The sequence below is a fragment of the Ascochyta rabiei genome, chromosome 14 (genome assembly GCF_004011695.2).
Source record: "Ascochyta rabiei chromosome 14, complete sequence".
Taxonomy (NCBI): domain Eukaryota; kingdom Fungi; phylum Ascomycota; class Dothideomycetes; order Pleosporales; family Didymellaceae; genus Ascochyta; species Ascochyta rabiei.
The window spans coordinates 815,289-831,447 of record NC_082418.1 but is presented as its reverse complement, the minus strand read 5'-3'; the positions used below and the strand labels follow the sequence as shown (position 1 = coordinate 831,447).

The 16,159-nt window shown below is 54.1% G+C and overlaps 7 protein-coding genes across 7 annotated transcripts, besides 5 other annotated features; 5 read left to right on the top strand and 2 right to left on the bottom strand.

The window, feature by feature from the left end:
* Nucleotides 1–211: 211 nt before the first annotated feature.
* Nucleotides 212–248: a tandem repeat.
* Nucleotides 249–647: 399 nt separating this feature from the next.
* Nucleotides 648–1,778, top strand: EKO05_0008214 (Protein geranylgeranyltransferase type II; the record flags this gene model as incomplete). Its single annotated transcript, XM_038941185.2, has 4 exons — nt 648–752; nt 817–1,102; nt 1,154–1,605; nt 1,653–1,778. The coding sequence occupies 4 exons, from the start codon at nt 648–650 to the stop codon at nt 1,776–1,778; spliced, it is 969 nt and encodes a 322-aa protein (XP_038796669.2).
* Nucleotides 1,779–2,499: 721 nt separating this feature from the next.
* EKO05_0008213 (uncharacterized protein) lies at nt 2,500–4,045 on the top strand (the record flags this gene model as incomplete). The annotated part of the gene is made up of 2 exons (XM_059637245.1): nt 2,500–2,764; nt 2,829–4,045. The coding sequence occupies 2 exons, from the start codon at nt 2,500–2,502 to the stop codon at nt 4,043–4,045; spliced, it is 1,482 nt and encodes a 493-aa protein (XP_059493228.1).
* Nucleotides 4,046–4,488: 443 nt separating this feature from the next.
* Nucleotides 4,489–5,563, bottom strand: EKO05_0008212 (uncharacterized protein; the record flags this gene model as incomplete). Its single annotated transcript, XM_038941420.1, has 5 exons — nt 4,489–4,710; nt 4,763–5,221; nt 5,300–5,324; nt 5,380–5,417; nt 5,471–5,563. The coding sequence occupies 5 exons, from the start codon at nt 5,561–5,563 to the stop codon at nt 4,489–4,491; spliced, it is 837 nt and encodes a 278-aa protein (XP_038796667.1).
* A 653-nt stretch (nt 5,564–6,216) lies between these two features.
* EKO05_0008211 (Beta-glucosidase) lies at nt 6,217–8,815 on the top strand (the record flags this gene model as incomplete). The annotated part of the gene is made up of 3 exons (XM_038941248.1): nt 6,217–6,339; nt 6,388–6,554; nt 6,604–8,815. 3 exons carry the CDS (start codon nt 6,217–6,219, stop codon nt 8,813–8,815), a joined length of 2,502 nt encoding a protein of 833 aa, XP_038796666.1.
* Nucleotides 8,816–9,219: 404 nt separating this feature from the next.
* EKO05_0008210 (RING-type E3 ubiquitin transferase) lies at nt 9,220–12,246 on the top strand (the record flags this gene model as incomplete). Its single annotated transcript, XM_038946473.1, has 1 exon — nt 9,220–12,246. One exon carries the CDS (start codon nt 9,220–9,222, stop codon nt 12,244–12,246), a length of 3,027 nt encoding a protein of 1,008 aa, XP_038796665.1.
* Nucleotides 12,145–12,215: a tandem repeat.
* A 508-nt stretch (nt 12,247–12,754) lies between the features above and the next one.
* On the top strand, nt 12,755–14,599 carry EKO05_0008209 (Rhamnogalacturonan endolyase; the record flags this gene model as incomplete). The annotated part of the gene is made up of 4 exons (XM_038941239.1): nt 12,755–12,959; nt 13,011–13,462; nt 13,521–13,649; nt 13,700–14,599. The coding sequence occupies 4 exons, from the start codon at nt 12,755–12,757 to the stop codon at nt 14,597–14,599; spliced, it is 1,686 nt and encodes a 561-aa protein (XP_038796664.1).
* Nucleotides 14,600–14,998: 399 nt separating this feature from the next.
* Nucleotides 14,999–15,023: a tandem repeat.
* Nucleotides 15,024–15,145: 122 nt separating this feature from the next.
* Nucleotides 15,146–15,164: a tandem repeat.
* Nucleotides 15,165–15,421: 257 nt separating this feature from the next.
* EKO05_0008208 (uncharacterized protein) lies at nt 15,422–16,091 on the bottom strand (the record flags this gene model as incomplete). The annotated part of the gene is made up of 3 exons (XM_038941390.1): nt 15,422–15,691; nt 15,760–15,973; nt 16,024–16,091. 3 exons carry the CDS (start codon nt 16,089–16,091, stop codon nt 15,422–15,424), a joined length of 552 nt encoding a protein of 183 aa, XP_038796663.1.
* Nucleotides 15,694–15,724: a tandem repeat.
* Nucleotides 16,092–16,159: the final 68 nt, after the last annotated feature.

Sequence of the window (16,159 nt, the reverse complement as noted above, 5' to 3'; positions counted from 1 at the left end):
GGACAGAGAGACAGAAGCACCGTGGGACAGAGAGACAGAAACACCGAGGGACAGAGACAGAAGCAAGTGCTGGAGGTGTCGCCCAGCGCCCACAACGGATTGAATGCCGTGCAGCACGCCCACACGTCTTCACGTCTTGGGCGCGAATGGCTCACGTCTCAGCGCGAGCCCAAACTGCGACCTGCAAAAGGCAGGAGGGTGCCTAGTTCCAACTTCCAACACTTCCAACACTTCCAACACTTCCAACAGCGCGGCGGCGGCGGCAGCGATGGGCGGCCGTACCTGAATCCAGTGATGGGATGCACGGCCCCCTGGAGGCTACGAGTACGAACCTCCGAGTCAATGGTTTGCGAGGCCCAGCGCTGCATTCACGGCGACCAACACCCGCGCTGGTGAGTGCAGCGCCGTGGGCTTGGGAGCGCCGGCGTGGCGCTGCGTCTGGCCGTGAGTGAGCCGGCGCTGTGGTCGACTGCTTCAGCACGATGCACTCGCTGCTTGGGCTGTCGCAGTGCGAGCTTCATCGTGCACAAGAGCTGCCGCCACAACGCCAAGCGGGACCCTCTCGACATGGGTCGCTGGGTAGCTGGACGGCGGACGCGTCTCGAAACTAGGCCGTCCTGCATCCACCTCTCGACTCGACTGCCGCCATGTCGCTGGCATCAGGCCCGGGTCGCGCAGGCGCAGGCAACACGCCCGCCGAAATGCAGCTTCATGTCGACAGACACGTTCGCTACATCCAGAGCCTCGACACGGTGCGTGCCATTTTCGCCGACTTGCACGCAGCCACCCCACCATCGCCACGCTGACCCGCTCCAGCGCAAAGACGAGCTCGAGTACTGGCTCACGGAGCACCTGCGTCTCAATGGCCTGTACTGGGGACTGACGGCTCTGCACTTGCTGGGCCAGCCGGATGCCCTCCCACGCAGTGAAATCCTCGGATTCGTGTGCTCCTGTCTGCACGAGAACGGTGGTTTCGGCGCTGCTCCGGGACACGACGCCCACATGCTCTACACGGTCAGTGCAGTGCAGATTCTAGCGACCCTGGATGCTTTCGAAGAATTCGAAGGCCGCGTCAAAGACGGGAAGCAGAAAGTGGGCAAGTGTGCGTCCGCCATGGAACCCCTGCTACCGTGTCTATGCTCATGATTTTCAGTCGTTGCAGATCTCCAAGACCCTGAGACAGGCACGTTCGCGGGGGATGAGTGGGGAGAGCGAGACACGCGCTTCCTCTACGGTGCACTGAACGCCTTGTCTCTTTTGGGCCTTCTCGATTCAGTCGACGTCGAAAAGGCGGTTCAGCACGTTCACTCCTGTGCCAACTTTGACGGTGGTTATGGCACGAGCCCGGGCGCAGAATCTCACTCAGGCCAAGTGTTTACGTGTGTGGGAGCACTGGCCATCGCGGGGAGGCTTGATCTAGTAGATCATGAAAAACTGGGAGCCTGGCTAAGCGAACGACAACTCAAGAACGGAGGCCTGAACGGAAGGCCAGAGAAGAAAGAAGACGTCTGCTACAGCTGGTGGGTGATGAGCAGCATGGCCATGCTGAACAAGCTTCACTGGATCGACGGCGAGAAATTGACGCAGTTCATCTTGCAGTGCCAGGTTGGGACCGTTGAACATGCTGGTCGACACGAAGCTGACAAGGACAGGATCCTGAACTCGGGGGTCTAGCTGATCGACCTGGAGACATGGTAGATGTCTTCCACACAGTCTTTGGCATTGCCGGACTCAGCTTGCTCAAGTATCCTGGCTTGGAAGAAGTTGACCCTGTGTAGTAAGTGATCCTGGATCCAACCGCCGGTACAGATACTGACGCCATTGCAGCTGCATGCCTCGTTCTGTAACAAGGCGGTGCTTAGGTAAGTGAAATTCGAGAACATAATCAAAGAAGAACAAAAAAAAATTATCCATATGCTGTGCGTAGGTTGTAGTGCAACCTAAGAGTGGTGTTGGTGGTGAAGACGCGGCAAGCTTGCTCTGCCGACGACGCCTCAAGCTACATGCACGCAGAGCGATATCAAGCCTCACCTTCACCTCGCTCCATAGTATCACCTCTCGCTATCTAATAACTCACGCTTCCTGATAATGAGGCGTGAGATACAAAGCCAGAGAAAAGTGACGGTGTTGCCTGTTTGGGTCATAGCTGGGTTTTTCCACGTGCTCCAGCTGCCAAACCTGCACCTACAAATCTTCTCCTTCTTCTCATCACAGCGGCCTCCTTCCCTCATACTGTCCAAAGGGGCACTCATGCATCTCTCCTTCTCGTTGCTCTTTCGCAGCAAGAGACGGTCATGAAACTGCGGCAGTGACTGGTAGCCGCTCTCGTATCTGCAGGCTTTCCGCTGCCACCACTCCGCCTGCTTCATACACTCAATACGCTCCTTTCGCGTCGTTACTTTGTGCACCATTGCGTTGCAAGCATTGTCCTTCCGCCTTGAGTTTGTCTGCACCACTCACGTTCCTTACCAATACGCTGCCCCGCTGCAGCGTCTTGCAATGGCGTCCAACAACATACCGCTTCTATGCAACATTTGCCCCAAAAAGCCGAGCTTCAGCGATGTTTCCCACCTACTCACGCACATCGCCAGCAAGGGCCATTTGTCCCATTACTATAAGGTCAAGGTTCGATCGACACACGAAGATGCCTCTCGCCGTATCATTGACACCTACGATCGATGGTATGCCGAGTGGAGTGTCGAAGAGCTCATGTCAGACCGGATGAATCAGAAGGACAAGCGCCGCACGCGTACCAGGCCCGCTGGTATAGTCTTTGCTCCATCTGCGCCGTGCATTCGAGACCGTTACTGATCTTTCGCTTGTAGCAGTTCGCTCTACTCCTGCTCCCAGGATTGAGGCTCCGGCTCCGGCTCCAAGACCAGCTCGTCGCGCCGCAGTCAGCAATCTTCTCGATCCGCGTCTCTCAGAACAACAGGTTATCAAGGTCGAACCAGACTCTGGCACCCCTACACCTACACCGCAACCAGGTCCCTTCCTGCGCCCAAGGTCTTTCGCACCTCACCTGCAATACTGGCCCACCGAGTCTCGTGCCAGCTCGCGTAGCTATACCAATCCAGACTACGAGACCTCGAGCGAATACTCAGACCCAGGCGAGAGACCGAAGAGGCGATATCAGTATACCGCAGCGGACACATGCGCAATTGAGGATGATCCTCCCGAGCATGCTGAAGACACTATGACGGTCAGTGAAAGCACCAAGTTGAAAGGCGTATACTGGCCCGGCATGGCCATCTTCGATTCTGCCACGCCAGACATGCGGCGTAAGAGGAACCAGAAGAAAGATCACTCGGTTGTTGAACAACTGGAGCTCAACTCACTGGACGTGGAGGCTACCGAGCTCATCTTCACGCCGCAGGGGTCCTTCAAGCGGCAACGAAGAATCTCTAGCTCAATGTTCGACGATGAGGAAGAGATTGAGATCAAAACTGAAAGCCCGCGACCAAGTTTTTCGAGACCTGTCCTTGTTGACATGGACCCCAACATCAGCCGTAGGTCTCGACAAAGCACTCGTGCTGCCATATTTCCGTTCCAGACTCGCAGCCAATACGAAGAGAGACGTGGCCGCTCAAGCTATGATTTTGGCATTGGTGATCGCGCTCCCAAGCGTAAACGAGCGTTCGACGTCTTTCAGGACAGCGAAATAACCTTCTCCCAACCAGCCAACTTCAACTACCTCACATCAGGCTTCGGTCATCAGACATCGCCGTCCCCGTCACCCCTCCCTGGGTATGGCTCTTACAAATCACTCAATGATCCCTTTCAGTATGATAACAAGGAGAACGTGTTTCCGTCACTCCCTCAGCCAATCTATGGCAACCTCCACAACCATCAGATCCCCGGTTACCACTACCATGCGTATGGCTACAGTCTCGATCAAGGCCAGCAAGGTTTCCAACATGGTGGGCAATATCTCAATGCAAACAATGCCTATCAGCAACAACATGAGCAGCGTCAGCAGCTGGACGATAATGACGACGATGATCAACGTACGATAACAGCTCCCCCGTCTCCAACTACAAGCTAGATGCATGCCATGAGTGACATCATTTCGGCAGCGCGCCAACATTTACTTGATCTTCTCAGCTGCCGACTCAAGGGCGCAACACCAGACTGACACACTCTCGCTTCACATTGTTTATTTACTCTGTTCCGACAAGCGGGATATCACTACCTTTGTGACTGCCTCTTCTCTGTGTTGGTGCTGATTCACTTACCGATGTCATGCGATATGGATCATGATTAACGACATTCTATCATTCTCATATGGTTACAAATAACTAGTACACTACGATCACGAAGTGCGATTTCCCTACTGGTGGATGCAGATGGGTTGCAGGTTGTGCTTTTTCGTTATGTATGGCTCAATAGATTTTTGGTACATGGCTCTGCATTCTGGACATCCGCTCAACCCGTGTCGCCGCCAGCAGCCTCCATGCATCCACGATAAGGTCCCCGCATTTGTCAAGCTCACTCCCACTTGCCCTCTGATCCCATCTTGCGTGCTCTTTGCGTCTTCTCCAGAGCCTCCGTTATTTCGTAGCCGTTGACATACGCATACAAAGCTCGTAGAGCGCCACCAACGACCCACATCGTCGCCCCACTCATCGTGAACAGACCAATGCGCTGATATGTAGTCAGCAACCCAAAGATTGGGTACGGGTAGTACCCGTTATGCGAATAACAGATCTCCTGCGACTTTGTTAGTGCCGTCAAGTCTCGACGACAGTAGCATGGCGCTTACAATCCACCACCAATAAGCGAATGCAACTCCTGTGCTAACCCCCAAAGTCAGCAGCGGCGCCTGAGGATTCATTGGGCTACTCGGCCATGGCGGAGATAGCAAGATGGCATCAATAGTCAGTACTACCGCAGGCACCAAGTGGAAGCAAAGATCCACACCGAGCGGTGGCAGGGGTAGGTCCGGCGGCACAACGAGCCCAGTGTCAATAAACCGGAGACCCCAGTACAGGATGCTGATTACGATCTCAACAGGGGCCGCTACAAGGGAGAGATAGTTCTTGGCGGTGAAGAAGTAGTCGGATAAAGTACGGGAGGATGATGCAGAGGCATTGGTCGGTGTGGTCGGAGATGTGGATGAGGAGGAGAGGATGTCGGCAAGAAGACCAAAGGCAAAGCAGAGGGTTGATATTGATATGCCAATGATGGTCAGGAATTGGAGGTGCCAGCCGTACGAAAGATTCTGGAGATGGTCAGCCACTGTCCCGTTGTTTGCATGAAACATCCTCCTGGGCCGGTTGCAATCGATAGGCATACTCACGAATTGATTGGGGTTATCGTGCAAGCTTGAGATGACGTCAACATGGTCCGAACCAAAGGTTTGGAGAGACGAGTACGTACAACTTGAAGGAGCTATAGAAGCTGATAAGACCAGCGACCTTGCATCACGTTAATCTCCCTACTGCTGCTGGAGACGCGGAAGTGTGCTTACATGCAGGGCACCTGAAAATCCCTTCGATGGAGCTTCGAGTCGTTGAAGCGGATGCCGTCGGCCCAGCTCAGCTGCTACCTCAGTCGCGCCCATTGTGGCGTGGATCGATTGTCACGCAACACGAGGATGAAAGTGGAATCCAAATAATAAGGCCTCGCAGAGTTTACGGCAAAATCAATGACGTGTTGTAGCTGTCTTGCCTAGGCCAATAGCCCCACGTGGGCGGATTAAGTGCAGCTCCTTCCACCGAACACTCTGCGCCCCCGTGCCTTTTCCTTCAACGTCTACTGCAGGCTTTCGCGTCTTCACATACCAAACGACCCGCGTCTCTCCACAGATCCCTCTTCGTGCAACCGGGAGGACTTCGGTGCTCGGTAGATCCGTCGCAGTCCATTCCGCGAATCGCAGCTCGGTTTGCTATGGATCTTGCTGGATAAACCTCGGGCTGCTTAACCTGCTTTTCCTTTTCGAGCCAAAGTGCAAGATCCACTCTGTAGCACGATGCCTTAGCTATGGGTATTGGTCTGGCACGGAGACACGGCGAGCGTTGCCGGTAGCGGTCGCGAGATGACGAGGTCCGCATCCTATAAGGGTGACGACGGCGCTTGTAGTGGATGGTGTTAGGCCAGCAACGACACTCTTCTGAATTCTTTCTTGGACTGCATTCAATCCAAAGGTTACGATAAATTCGGCTTCGAGGATCTACATCACTCTACTAGGTGGTCTACTGGAAGAACTCGACGAACATGAGCTCAAAGATTGAGAGCATCCTCGGGTCTCTCACCTTGGAGGAAAAGGTCTCTTTGCTCGCTGGGAAAGACTTCTGGGAGACTGTACCAATCTCGGACAAGGGAGTACCAGCTATCAAGGTACGCAATACGGGCTGACAGTCGGATGCGTCGTCTGACAATAGACAGACTAGTGACGGACCCAATGGTGCACGAGGCGAGGTCTTTGCTGGAGGAACACGAGCAGCATGTTTTCCAGCAGCGGTGTGTTCTGCCGCAACTTGGAACCCAGACTTCGCCCGTCAAATAGGAAACGCGTTGGCGGAAGAGACTAAGACGAAGAGTGCGCGAGTCCTGTAAGTCTTGCTCCGGACCACAATGAGCTATGTCTGACATCTCTTCCAGGCTTGCACCGACCATGTGCAACCATAGACATCCTCTTGGAGGCCGCAATTTTGAGAGCTTCTCCGAAGACCCCTACTTGACCGGCAAGATGGCTGCCAATGTGGTCAACGGTATCCAAGAGAAGGGTATCGCAGCCACCGTCAAGCACTTTGCGGCCAACGAGCAGGAAACCGAGCGTTTGGCTGTGGATGAGGTCATCTCCGAGCGTGCGCTTAGAGAAATCTACCTGAAGCCTTTCGAGATCACTATCAAAGAGGCCAACCCTTGGGCTGTGATGACCGCCTACAACAAGGTCAATGGAACACATGCAGACTCAAACACGTTTCTCCTCAAGCAAGTACTGCGCGGTGAATGGGGGTGGGACGGTCTCGTTATGAGCGACTGGGGAGGTACAAACTCCACGGCTGACTCGCTGAATGCCGGCTTAGACCTCGAAATGCCTGGTCCTACAAGATGGCGGACGAAGGACGCTGTCGTAAAGGCTGTGAAGGATGGTGAAGTATCCGAGCAAGTGATCACTGACCGCGCGAGGAACGTGTTGAAGCTCATCGAAAAGGTTGGAGCATTCGAGAATCCTGAGATCCCCCCTGAAAAGTCCATCGTCAACCCGAAGCACAGCAAGCTGATCCGAGATGTCGCTGGTCAGGGCATTACGCTGCTGAAGAATGATGGTGCAATACTTCCACTAAGGAAGGAAAAGGCAAGGGGCAAGAAGATCGGACTCTTTGGGCTTGCCAAAGAGGCACTCATCCATGGAGGTGGAAGTGCTAGTCTCAACGCCCATTACCGCATCACACCTGAGGAAGGCTTGAAGGCTGCATATGGCGACGATGTTGAACTCAAGTTCGCAAAGGGAGCCCAGACGTATCGCCTATTGCCACCTCTTGCCAAACACTGCAAGGATGCCCAAGGAAACCACGGCTGGAGGATGGAATTCTTCAAAGACGGCGACTCAAAGCCCTGGAAGACCGTCGACGCTTTCAAAGAGTCTGCATTTAGCCCTATTTTGGACAACGAAGCGATTGGCAAGGAAGTCAGACTTACAACAACATTCATCCCATCTGCAACAGGCAAACACTATCTCGGATGCTCTGGCATAGGTCCCACAACTGTCACCATCAACGAAAAGGTGGTCTTCGAGCAGAAGGGAAACTCCCCAGACCCAATGGGCTTCCTGCTTGGTGGAAATCCCGAGAAAGAGTTCACCATTCCATTCAAGGAAGTTGAAAGGTACAAAATTCAGATCCACACGATCCCGCCATCAGGCGGATCCGACTGGGGCATCCTAGCCGGTCTTCCTGGGTTCAGGATGGGCTTCATGTTGCAAGAAGAGCACGATGTCGACATGCTCACTCAGGCAAAGGAGCTTGCGAGAGAGGTTGATGTTGCGATTGTGTTCACTGGACACACTCCAGCTTGGGAGACTGAAGGTCAGGACCAACAAAGCTTCAATTTACCTCGCGATGGATCTCAGGATGCCCTTGTCGATGCAGTCGCGTCGCTAAACCGTAAGACCATCGTAGTCAACTCGACTGGTGTCGCCGTCGCTATACCATGGCTCGACAAGGTCGCGGCACTCGTGCAGGCTTGGTTCCCCGGCCAGGAAGCCGGCAATGCGATTGCTGACATCATTTCCGGCGCTGTCAATCCCTCAGGGAGACTGCCTGTTTCTTTCCCCAAGCGCCTCGAGGACGCACCTGCCTACGGCAACTTCCCTGGCGAGAAGAAGGGCGACCAACTTACTGTCAAGTATGAGGAGGATGTCTTCGTCGGCTACCGCCACTACGACCGTGTGTCAAAGGATAAAGTTCAATTCCCTTTCGGATTCGGCCTGTCATACACTACCTTTGCCTTCAAGAATGGAGAGATTGAGCAAACTTCTGCAGACGCCTTCAAAGCTACTGTATCGGCCAAGAACACCGGCAGCCTCCCAGGGGCCACAGTAGTCCAGTTGTACGTCGGCAGGAAGCAGCAATCTCCTGAACACCCAGTCAAGACGTTGGCGGCATTCAAGAAGGTGCATCTAGAAGCCGGAGAGGAGAAGCAAGTGGAATTGTCGTTGGCACTCAAGGACTTTGCGTACTTCGATGAGGTGTCGAAGGGTTGGAAGGTTGATCGTGGGCAATACGACTTCTCCTTTGGTCAGTCCTCGGCACACGTTGAGAGTGTGGCTACGTTGGAGGTTGAGGGTAGTCGAGAGCTGAAGGTTTGAGTGAATCCTTCTCAATGCATAATTCTCTAAGGCTCAATACAACAGAATGCGAGAACGCATCAGCAACCACGGCGTTTATCTTGGACAGAAAGATCAAATCGAACGTTGAGTTCGTTTTATGCTGATCATCGAACATTGAGACAAAATGTTTCAAAGGAGTCTGTGACACCGCCGGCCTATGCGGAAGGGCAACCGGCGTGTGTACCGACGGCGATGATGTCACGAGGTTTCGCGTTCTAGCGCGTCCCCATGCCCATGCCCAATGCCCAGTGCCCAACCTATATTGCTTCTCCGCACACATCCGCGACGAGAAGCTTCTGCTTCCCCATCTGTCTCCCACATATGTAAATCCTACCCAGAGGCCGTCGTACGTGCCGCCCTCCTGTCGCACTCCGCCCGCAAAAATGCCACCCCAGAAACGCCTGTTCGGCGATCTTGGCAATGAACCCTCGCCCTTCAATTCCCCACAGAACGTGCACTCGTCTTCCTCCACACGGTACACGCACCCAACTTCGTCGCAGGGTTACGCGCATTCTTCGCCGTCTCAGCAATATGCCCGCGCACCCAAGCAGCCGCGTACCGCACAGAATGCGCATCCGTCGCGTATGATCTCTGGTTCCTCCCAGCATGAGCCTCTAGTCATCGACAGTGACGACGACGACGACGCGTCGCAAGAAGTGCTCGACTCGACACAGGGCTATAATGAACAGCAGTACAGCTACGGTCTCTATGGCATGCTCCAGAACAAGATTGTAGGCGTCAGATACTACAATGGCTACGCAACGGTCGGAGAGATGGTCATTTGCAGGCGCGAGCCTCACAATCGGTACGACAGAAACGCAATCCAGGTTCTGAACGTGCAGGGAGAGCAGATTGGTCATATCCCAAAGACATGGGCCTCAAAGCTGGCCAAGTACATGGACAACCGCAGTCTCCTAGTGGAGGCGCATATCACCGGGCACAAGGGCGAATTCGATTGCCCTCTTGAGATCAGACTATATGGCACGAATGACCCAGTTGAGCGCGAGAAGCTGGTTGCTCAAATGAGGGCTGACAAACTTCCTGTCGGGCATGCTGCAGATCGCAAACGCAAAGAGGCGGCAGCGCAGAAAGAAAGGCAGGCGCTGGCCAAGGAGGCTGCCAAAAGGGCAAAGAAGAATGGGGGTACTGTTGTTGCTGTTGATGGCGGCTACAATTGGGAGAACAGCATGAGCGAGTACATGGCTGGCTCGTCACAGTCCGATGGTATGGGCCCAGGGCCGAGTCTGGAAGACATCATCGGAGGCAGTGAGCGCTTCAATCCCAGGAATTTCGAGAACGTGGTCGAAGAGTTCGGTGTCAAAGAACAGGACCTCGCCGCCATGCCCAAGGCAACTCAGCCAGAGGCACTGCAGACCGAGATGCACCCCTTCCAGCTTCAGGGACTGCAGTGGATGTTGGACAAGGAATCTCCACAACTACCAGCTCAAGGCACCAAGGACGTCGTTCAGCTCTGGCAGTGTCACTCTCGGATGCCCAATGCTTACACAAATTTGGCAACGAACTACACAGTCACTAATCCCGTTCTTGCATCTGGAGGTATTCTGGCGGACGACATGGGACTAGGGAAGACTATCCAAGTCATTTCGCTCATCGTGGCCGACAAAGCCCTCGGACGTCGTTCTCCCAGTGCAGCTGACGCGACACTCATCCTTGCGCCAGTTTCCGTCATGAGTAACTGGAGCACGCAAATGAAGAGGCACATCAAACCAGAATACGCCCTCCGTATCATGTTCTGGCATGGTACGCGCAAGGAGCCTATCACACCCAAGCAAATCGAGAACTACGATGTAGTCATCAGCACATACGAATCGGTGTCGTCAGATTGGTATTCGCAGAAGAGTACTGCGCTACCAAGGAAGTCAGGTCCTTTCTCTATCACTTGGAGGCGGGTCATTCTCGATGAAGGCCATAACATTCGCAACCCCAAAGCCAAGAAGACTATCGCCATTAGCAATCTTCTGGCTCAATCACGCTGGTCCTTGACAGGCACTCCGATTATCAACAATCTCAAAGATCTCTATAGTCAACTCCGCTTTCTGCGCCTCTCGGGAGGGCTTGATTCATTCGAGATTTTCCACGGTGCTATCTCACGTCCTGTGTTGGCCGGTGATCCGCAAGGAAACAAGGCACTACAGTTGCTCATGGGCGGCATTTGTTTGCGACGCAAGAAAGAGATGCCGTTCATCGACCTGCGTCTCCCTGAGCTGTCCGAGTATGTCCATAAGTTCAAGCTTCACCCCCATGAACAGGAGAAGTATGATGCCCTCGAAGCCCAGGCCAAGGGCACACTAGACATCTACAAGAGCAACATTGGCAACCAAAAGGCTTTTGACACTTACCGCCATCTCCTCGAAGTCCTCTTACGAATGCGCCAGCTCTGCAACCACTGGCAGCTTGTTGGTGAAGAGCGGCTCGAGTCGATCATGAAGCAGCTTGAGGCCGAGGGCGTCGTCGACCTCACCGCTGAGAACAAAGAAGCTCTGCAGAAGATGCTTCAGCTCTCCATCGATTCCCAGGAAGACTGCCCGATCTGTTTCGACACATACAAAGACCCGGTGATTACGAAATGCGCTCACACATTTTGCACACCCTGTTTAGAACGTGTCATCGAACTGCAGGGCAAATGTCCCATGTGCCGCGCCGAGCTCGAATCCTTCGGCTCTACAACCGTCAAGCCCGCTGCCGAGACATCTGTAAAGCACGAGCACACCGCCGTATCCGAGGCAGACAAGGCGTCTCTGGAGAAGAACACGTCCAGCAAAGTCGAGCAACTCCTGCAAATCCTCGCCGCTAGCGCCAAAGACAAAACGAACAAGACGATCATCTTCAGTCAATGGATCTCGTTCCTCGATCTTATCCAAGTGCACTTGGCGGCGGCAGGCTACAAATACACACGCATCGATGGCTCCATGAGCGCCGTTACACGCGATGCGGCTCTCGAAGCACTCGACTCCGACCCAGACACGACCATCATGCTGGCATCTCTCTCTGTCTGCTCAGTCGGCCTGAATCTCGTCGCCGCCAACCAGGTCATCATGGCGGACAGCTGGTGGGCGCCTGCCATCGAGGATCAAGCTGTGGACCGCGTCCACCGTCTGGGACAGAAGCGCGAGACTACTGTCTTCCGGCTTGTTGTCGAGGACAGCGTTGAGGAGAGAGTGCTGGGCATCCAGAGCGACAAGAGAAGACTTATGGCAATGGCGTTTGCGGAGAAAGAAGGAGGGAAGAAAAAGAATGTCCGAAGCGGAGGTCTGAGTGATTTGACGAGACTGCTTGGTCAGAGTGAGGGGAGTGGGAGTGCTGGTGCACTTGCAACCGAAAGTGCAAATGGAAGTGGTGGCGGCAGTGGCAGCGGCAGAAGTGGTGGCGGACGCGCACGCAAGAAGTGATTTGCACAACCATGTACAGCGGATTTATGGTGGGGAAGGTTACGGCAACGGGCGGAAAAGGCTTTGTGTTTGTCTCTAGGGTATACCCATTACGGCGGCTCTCTGATGCTTGTTTTCCAAGGCTCGGCTACAATCCTGCGCTTGAAGAGGCATGGGATTTAATTCCTTTTTTTTTGTAAGCGACTCACGTCTTGAAGGCTTGCAATCACGACACAATTTTTCCGGCGATAACGCATGACAACAGAAGATCGCAAGGCGCTGACACTGCGTAGACCCACAACGGATGTTATTACCCCTGCTCAACGGTCCATAGCGCCCTCTTCTTTCGATTAAGGTCAGCTCCCCTTGCCTTCTCAAGTCCTACACTCGCCCTCATCTCCGATACCACGAGCTGCTCGTCTTATCGCGACAGTATTGCGTGCTCGCAAACGCACACAATCAATAAAAGCACTCGAAAACCTCGAAATTATGTCTCTCGCAGTTGTTCAGGCTCAGCAGCATTCCCAAGATGCGAACCACTTCCATCTTTGCAGCACTTGCTGCGGCAGAGACGATACTCGCAAAGGGCCCGTTTCTCCAGAAGATTAGCTCGGATCAGTGGGTGATTGGTAATGACCTGTGGAACGTGACCCAGGGCGCAACATACGCTACCAACCTGCAATACCAAGGCTCAGATGCTGTAGGGAAAGCACAAGGTCACTATGCTGGATATGGTGCGTCATTTGTATATCGCATGTTAGTAGACTTGACTGACCTCACGATAGATGGCGAATCCAACCTGGTCTTCACGTCTGCTGCCATCGTCTCCAACTCTGCCGCCGAGTACATCGACGTCTCCTTCTCCTCGTCCCTTGGCGACCTCCACTGGGTCATCTACCCGGATCTGACGGGGGCCTATCAATACTTTGTCAACAAAGCATTGCCGGACATTTCCATATTCCGCACCTTGTGGCGTCTTGACCCGGATCGCTTCACGCACGGCTTCAACACCAACAAGAACGAGAAGCTGCCGGACTTTGCCCTGTACGCCAATGCCCCAGAGATCCAGGATGAGACTTTTCAGTTCCCCGATAGAAGTTATGTGACAAAATACGATTTTGCAGACTATGTTCGAGAGAGAGACTTTGTGGGTGTTTACGGAGACAAGACGGGGAGTTGGTACATCCACCCAACGAATGAGTATCAGCCAGGAAACCACCTGAGTCAGACATTGACGGTAAGTCCGTCCTGGAGGCTCTCAAAGGCAGATGAGCGCGAGAAGCTAATGGGATCAGGTCCATCGCGAGTCGGCAACAGGAGACGCTGTACAGCTCAATGTAGTGCAAGACACGTCCCACTTCCGCGTCGGTGTCAAGACGCCTCAGCCTGTTGGTAAGGTCTGGGGCCCTTGGCTCTGGTACTTGGTATGCTGTTATTCTAATGACTTCGATTGTCTTGTCTAACCCATCTCAAGAACGACGGCTCTGTGTCGGATGCTCGTGCTCGTGCTGCCCATGAGCGCGCAACGTTCCCCTACGCCTTCCTGAACAACACAGCCTACCACTCCCGCGGGAAAATTGAGGGCAAACTGACCCTCTCCGACGGTCGTCCTGCAGCAGGCGCAGCGGTCTTCGTCGGCGACGTTGACACCTCTACTCGTCCACTTGTTCAGGGGTCGAACTACTACTACACCACCTTCGCCGATGCCAGCGGCGGATTTTCCATCCACAACGTCCGCTCCGGCTCCTACGGGCTCGTCGCCGCGTCGAACGGCGGCGTAATCGGAGACGTATACACCAACTTCACATCATCTCCCATCGTCGTCAGCAAAGGCAAGACATCAAACCTAGGCAGCCTGACATGGCAAGTTCCCGCAAACACGAAGCGAATCTTCCAGATAGGGGATTTTGACAAAAAGGCCACTGGCTTCACCAACTCAGGCCCGCACGTGCACGGGCTGACGGAGAAGAGCGCCGCGAACCTGACGTACACGATCGGCACCTCCAAGACGTCCGAGTGGAACTACGCGTCGTCGAAGCTGGGGTCGTGGGCCGTCGTGTTCAACACGACGCGCCCGCGCGCCAGCACCAAAGCGCGCCTCTCCGTGTCGCTGGCGGGATACAGCCAGAGCACGAGCGTGACGATCCAGCTCAACGGCAACAAGACGATAGGCAGCATCAGCAAGGACTCGCTGAGCAGCGACCCGGCGCTGTACCGCTCGGGCACCATCAGTGGAGAGTGGCACTTGCTGCAGTACGAGATTGCGGCGGGGGATCTCGTCGAGGGCCGGAATGTGCTGGCGTTTACGACGGATCGGTATACACTGTGGCGGGGGGTGCTGTGGGATAGCATTATCCTCGAGTGGGTCTTGTAAGGCAGGAGACGACATGTAGCCTATACAGTTGCAATTCTATAGAATTTATTTTTTTAAGATTATACTTTTATAATATTATACCTCTATTAGATTATACCTCTATTAGATTATACCTCTATTAGATTATACCTCTATTAGATTATACCTCTATTAGATTATACATCCATAAGATCATAGTTCTATAAGATTGTACTTCTATTAAATCATACTTCTATTAAACTATACTTCTATTAGATAATAGCCGTACAAGATAACACCTCTCTAGGGCTGTATTTCTATAGAAGAACATTTCTATAAGACTATATTTCTATACAGTTACATGTTTGTATGATTGCATTGGCTAGTCTGACAGAGGGTCTGGGGCTCAGTGCGATGTGAGAGGTGTGGTCTGTGTTATCTTGACTGTGACTGTGACTGTGACTGTAGAGAGAAACAGATGGTGCACAGAGAAACTAGTGATGGACAGAGGGTGGTGAAATCATGGATTCAATGTCGGAGGCTGCGTAGATGGTATGATGGATTGCATGCTATCATGGCTACGCCTCGAGTAGTAATAGTAGTAGTAATCTTCGAGGGCGGCGTGCTGGCGTCGTTGGATACCCTTGCGTGAAGTGTCAGCACCCGTCTCGGCCGGCCGGCCGGTGCATGCTGGTACCAACAAATCGTGGCCTGTCGCTCCGCTCTGGCAGGCCGTGGCGCGGGCTTCTTCTACCTGGCCGGCGGCCTTGCGTGTCCCCCTGTACTGGCGTTTTTCGTGGGTATCTGTTCCCCTCTCCGTGTCTGCTGTTTCGTGGAATTGATTTCTTGTTCACGTGTTTCTCCCTAGTCCGAGTCCGAGTCCATCTCCATCTCAGCATCCTCGTCCTCATCCTCGTCCTCGTCCTGCTTCTCCTCGTCCTCTGCCTTCCTCTTCTGCCCCTTTGCTCTGTCCTGCTCGTTGACGGGCACGGCCTTTGCCAGGGCGGCACCGAAGCCAGTGGATTGCGCGGACGCGACCTCTGTCTCTTTCTCGGGGAGATCGGGCTCAGGCATCTTGAAGGAGCCGTCGAGCTTGGCTATTGTGTCTGATTTTGTCTTTGCGTATGCGATTTGCTGTGGCGTGTCAGTGGCGTGTCAGTGGCGTGGTGCTGTAACGCATGTGCAGAGGAGGCCGAACGCACCATGTCCTTGCCAAAGAAGGTGAAGCCCTGCAGCGCGCGCATGGCCTGGGTGGACGAGTCGATGTCGCGGAAGACGACGTGCGCCTGGCCGCGCATCTTCATGGTCTTGAGGGCGACCACGTCGAGGATGACGCCGTAGGTGGCGAACAGCATGTAGAGGTTGCGCTTGAGGTCCTGCTTGGGCAGCTTGTCGTTGAGGTTGCGGACGTACAGGCTGGCGTCGTTAGTCGCGGCGACTGCGCAGACGCTTGGGGGGCGACTCACGTCCTGTTGGGGGCGCCCTCCTTGTTCGCGGGCACTGCTCCCGGGGGTCCACGCGCTTGTGTCGCCATGTTGTGTGGATGTGTGGATGTCTCGGTGGTGAGCGATCCTCCCCGCAGAAATCGCGGCCGTGGCTGCC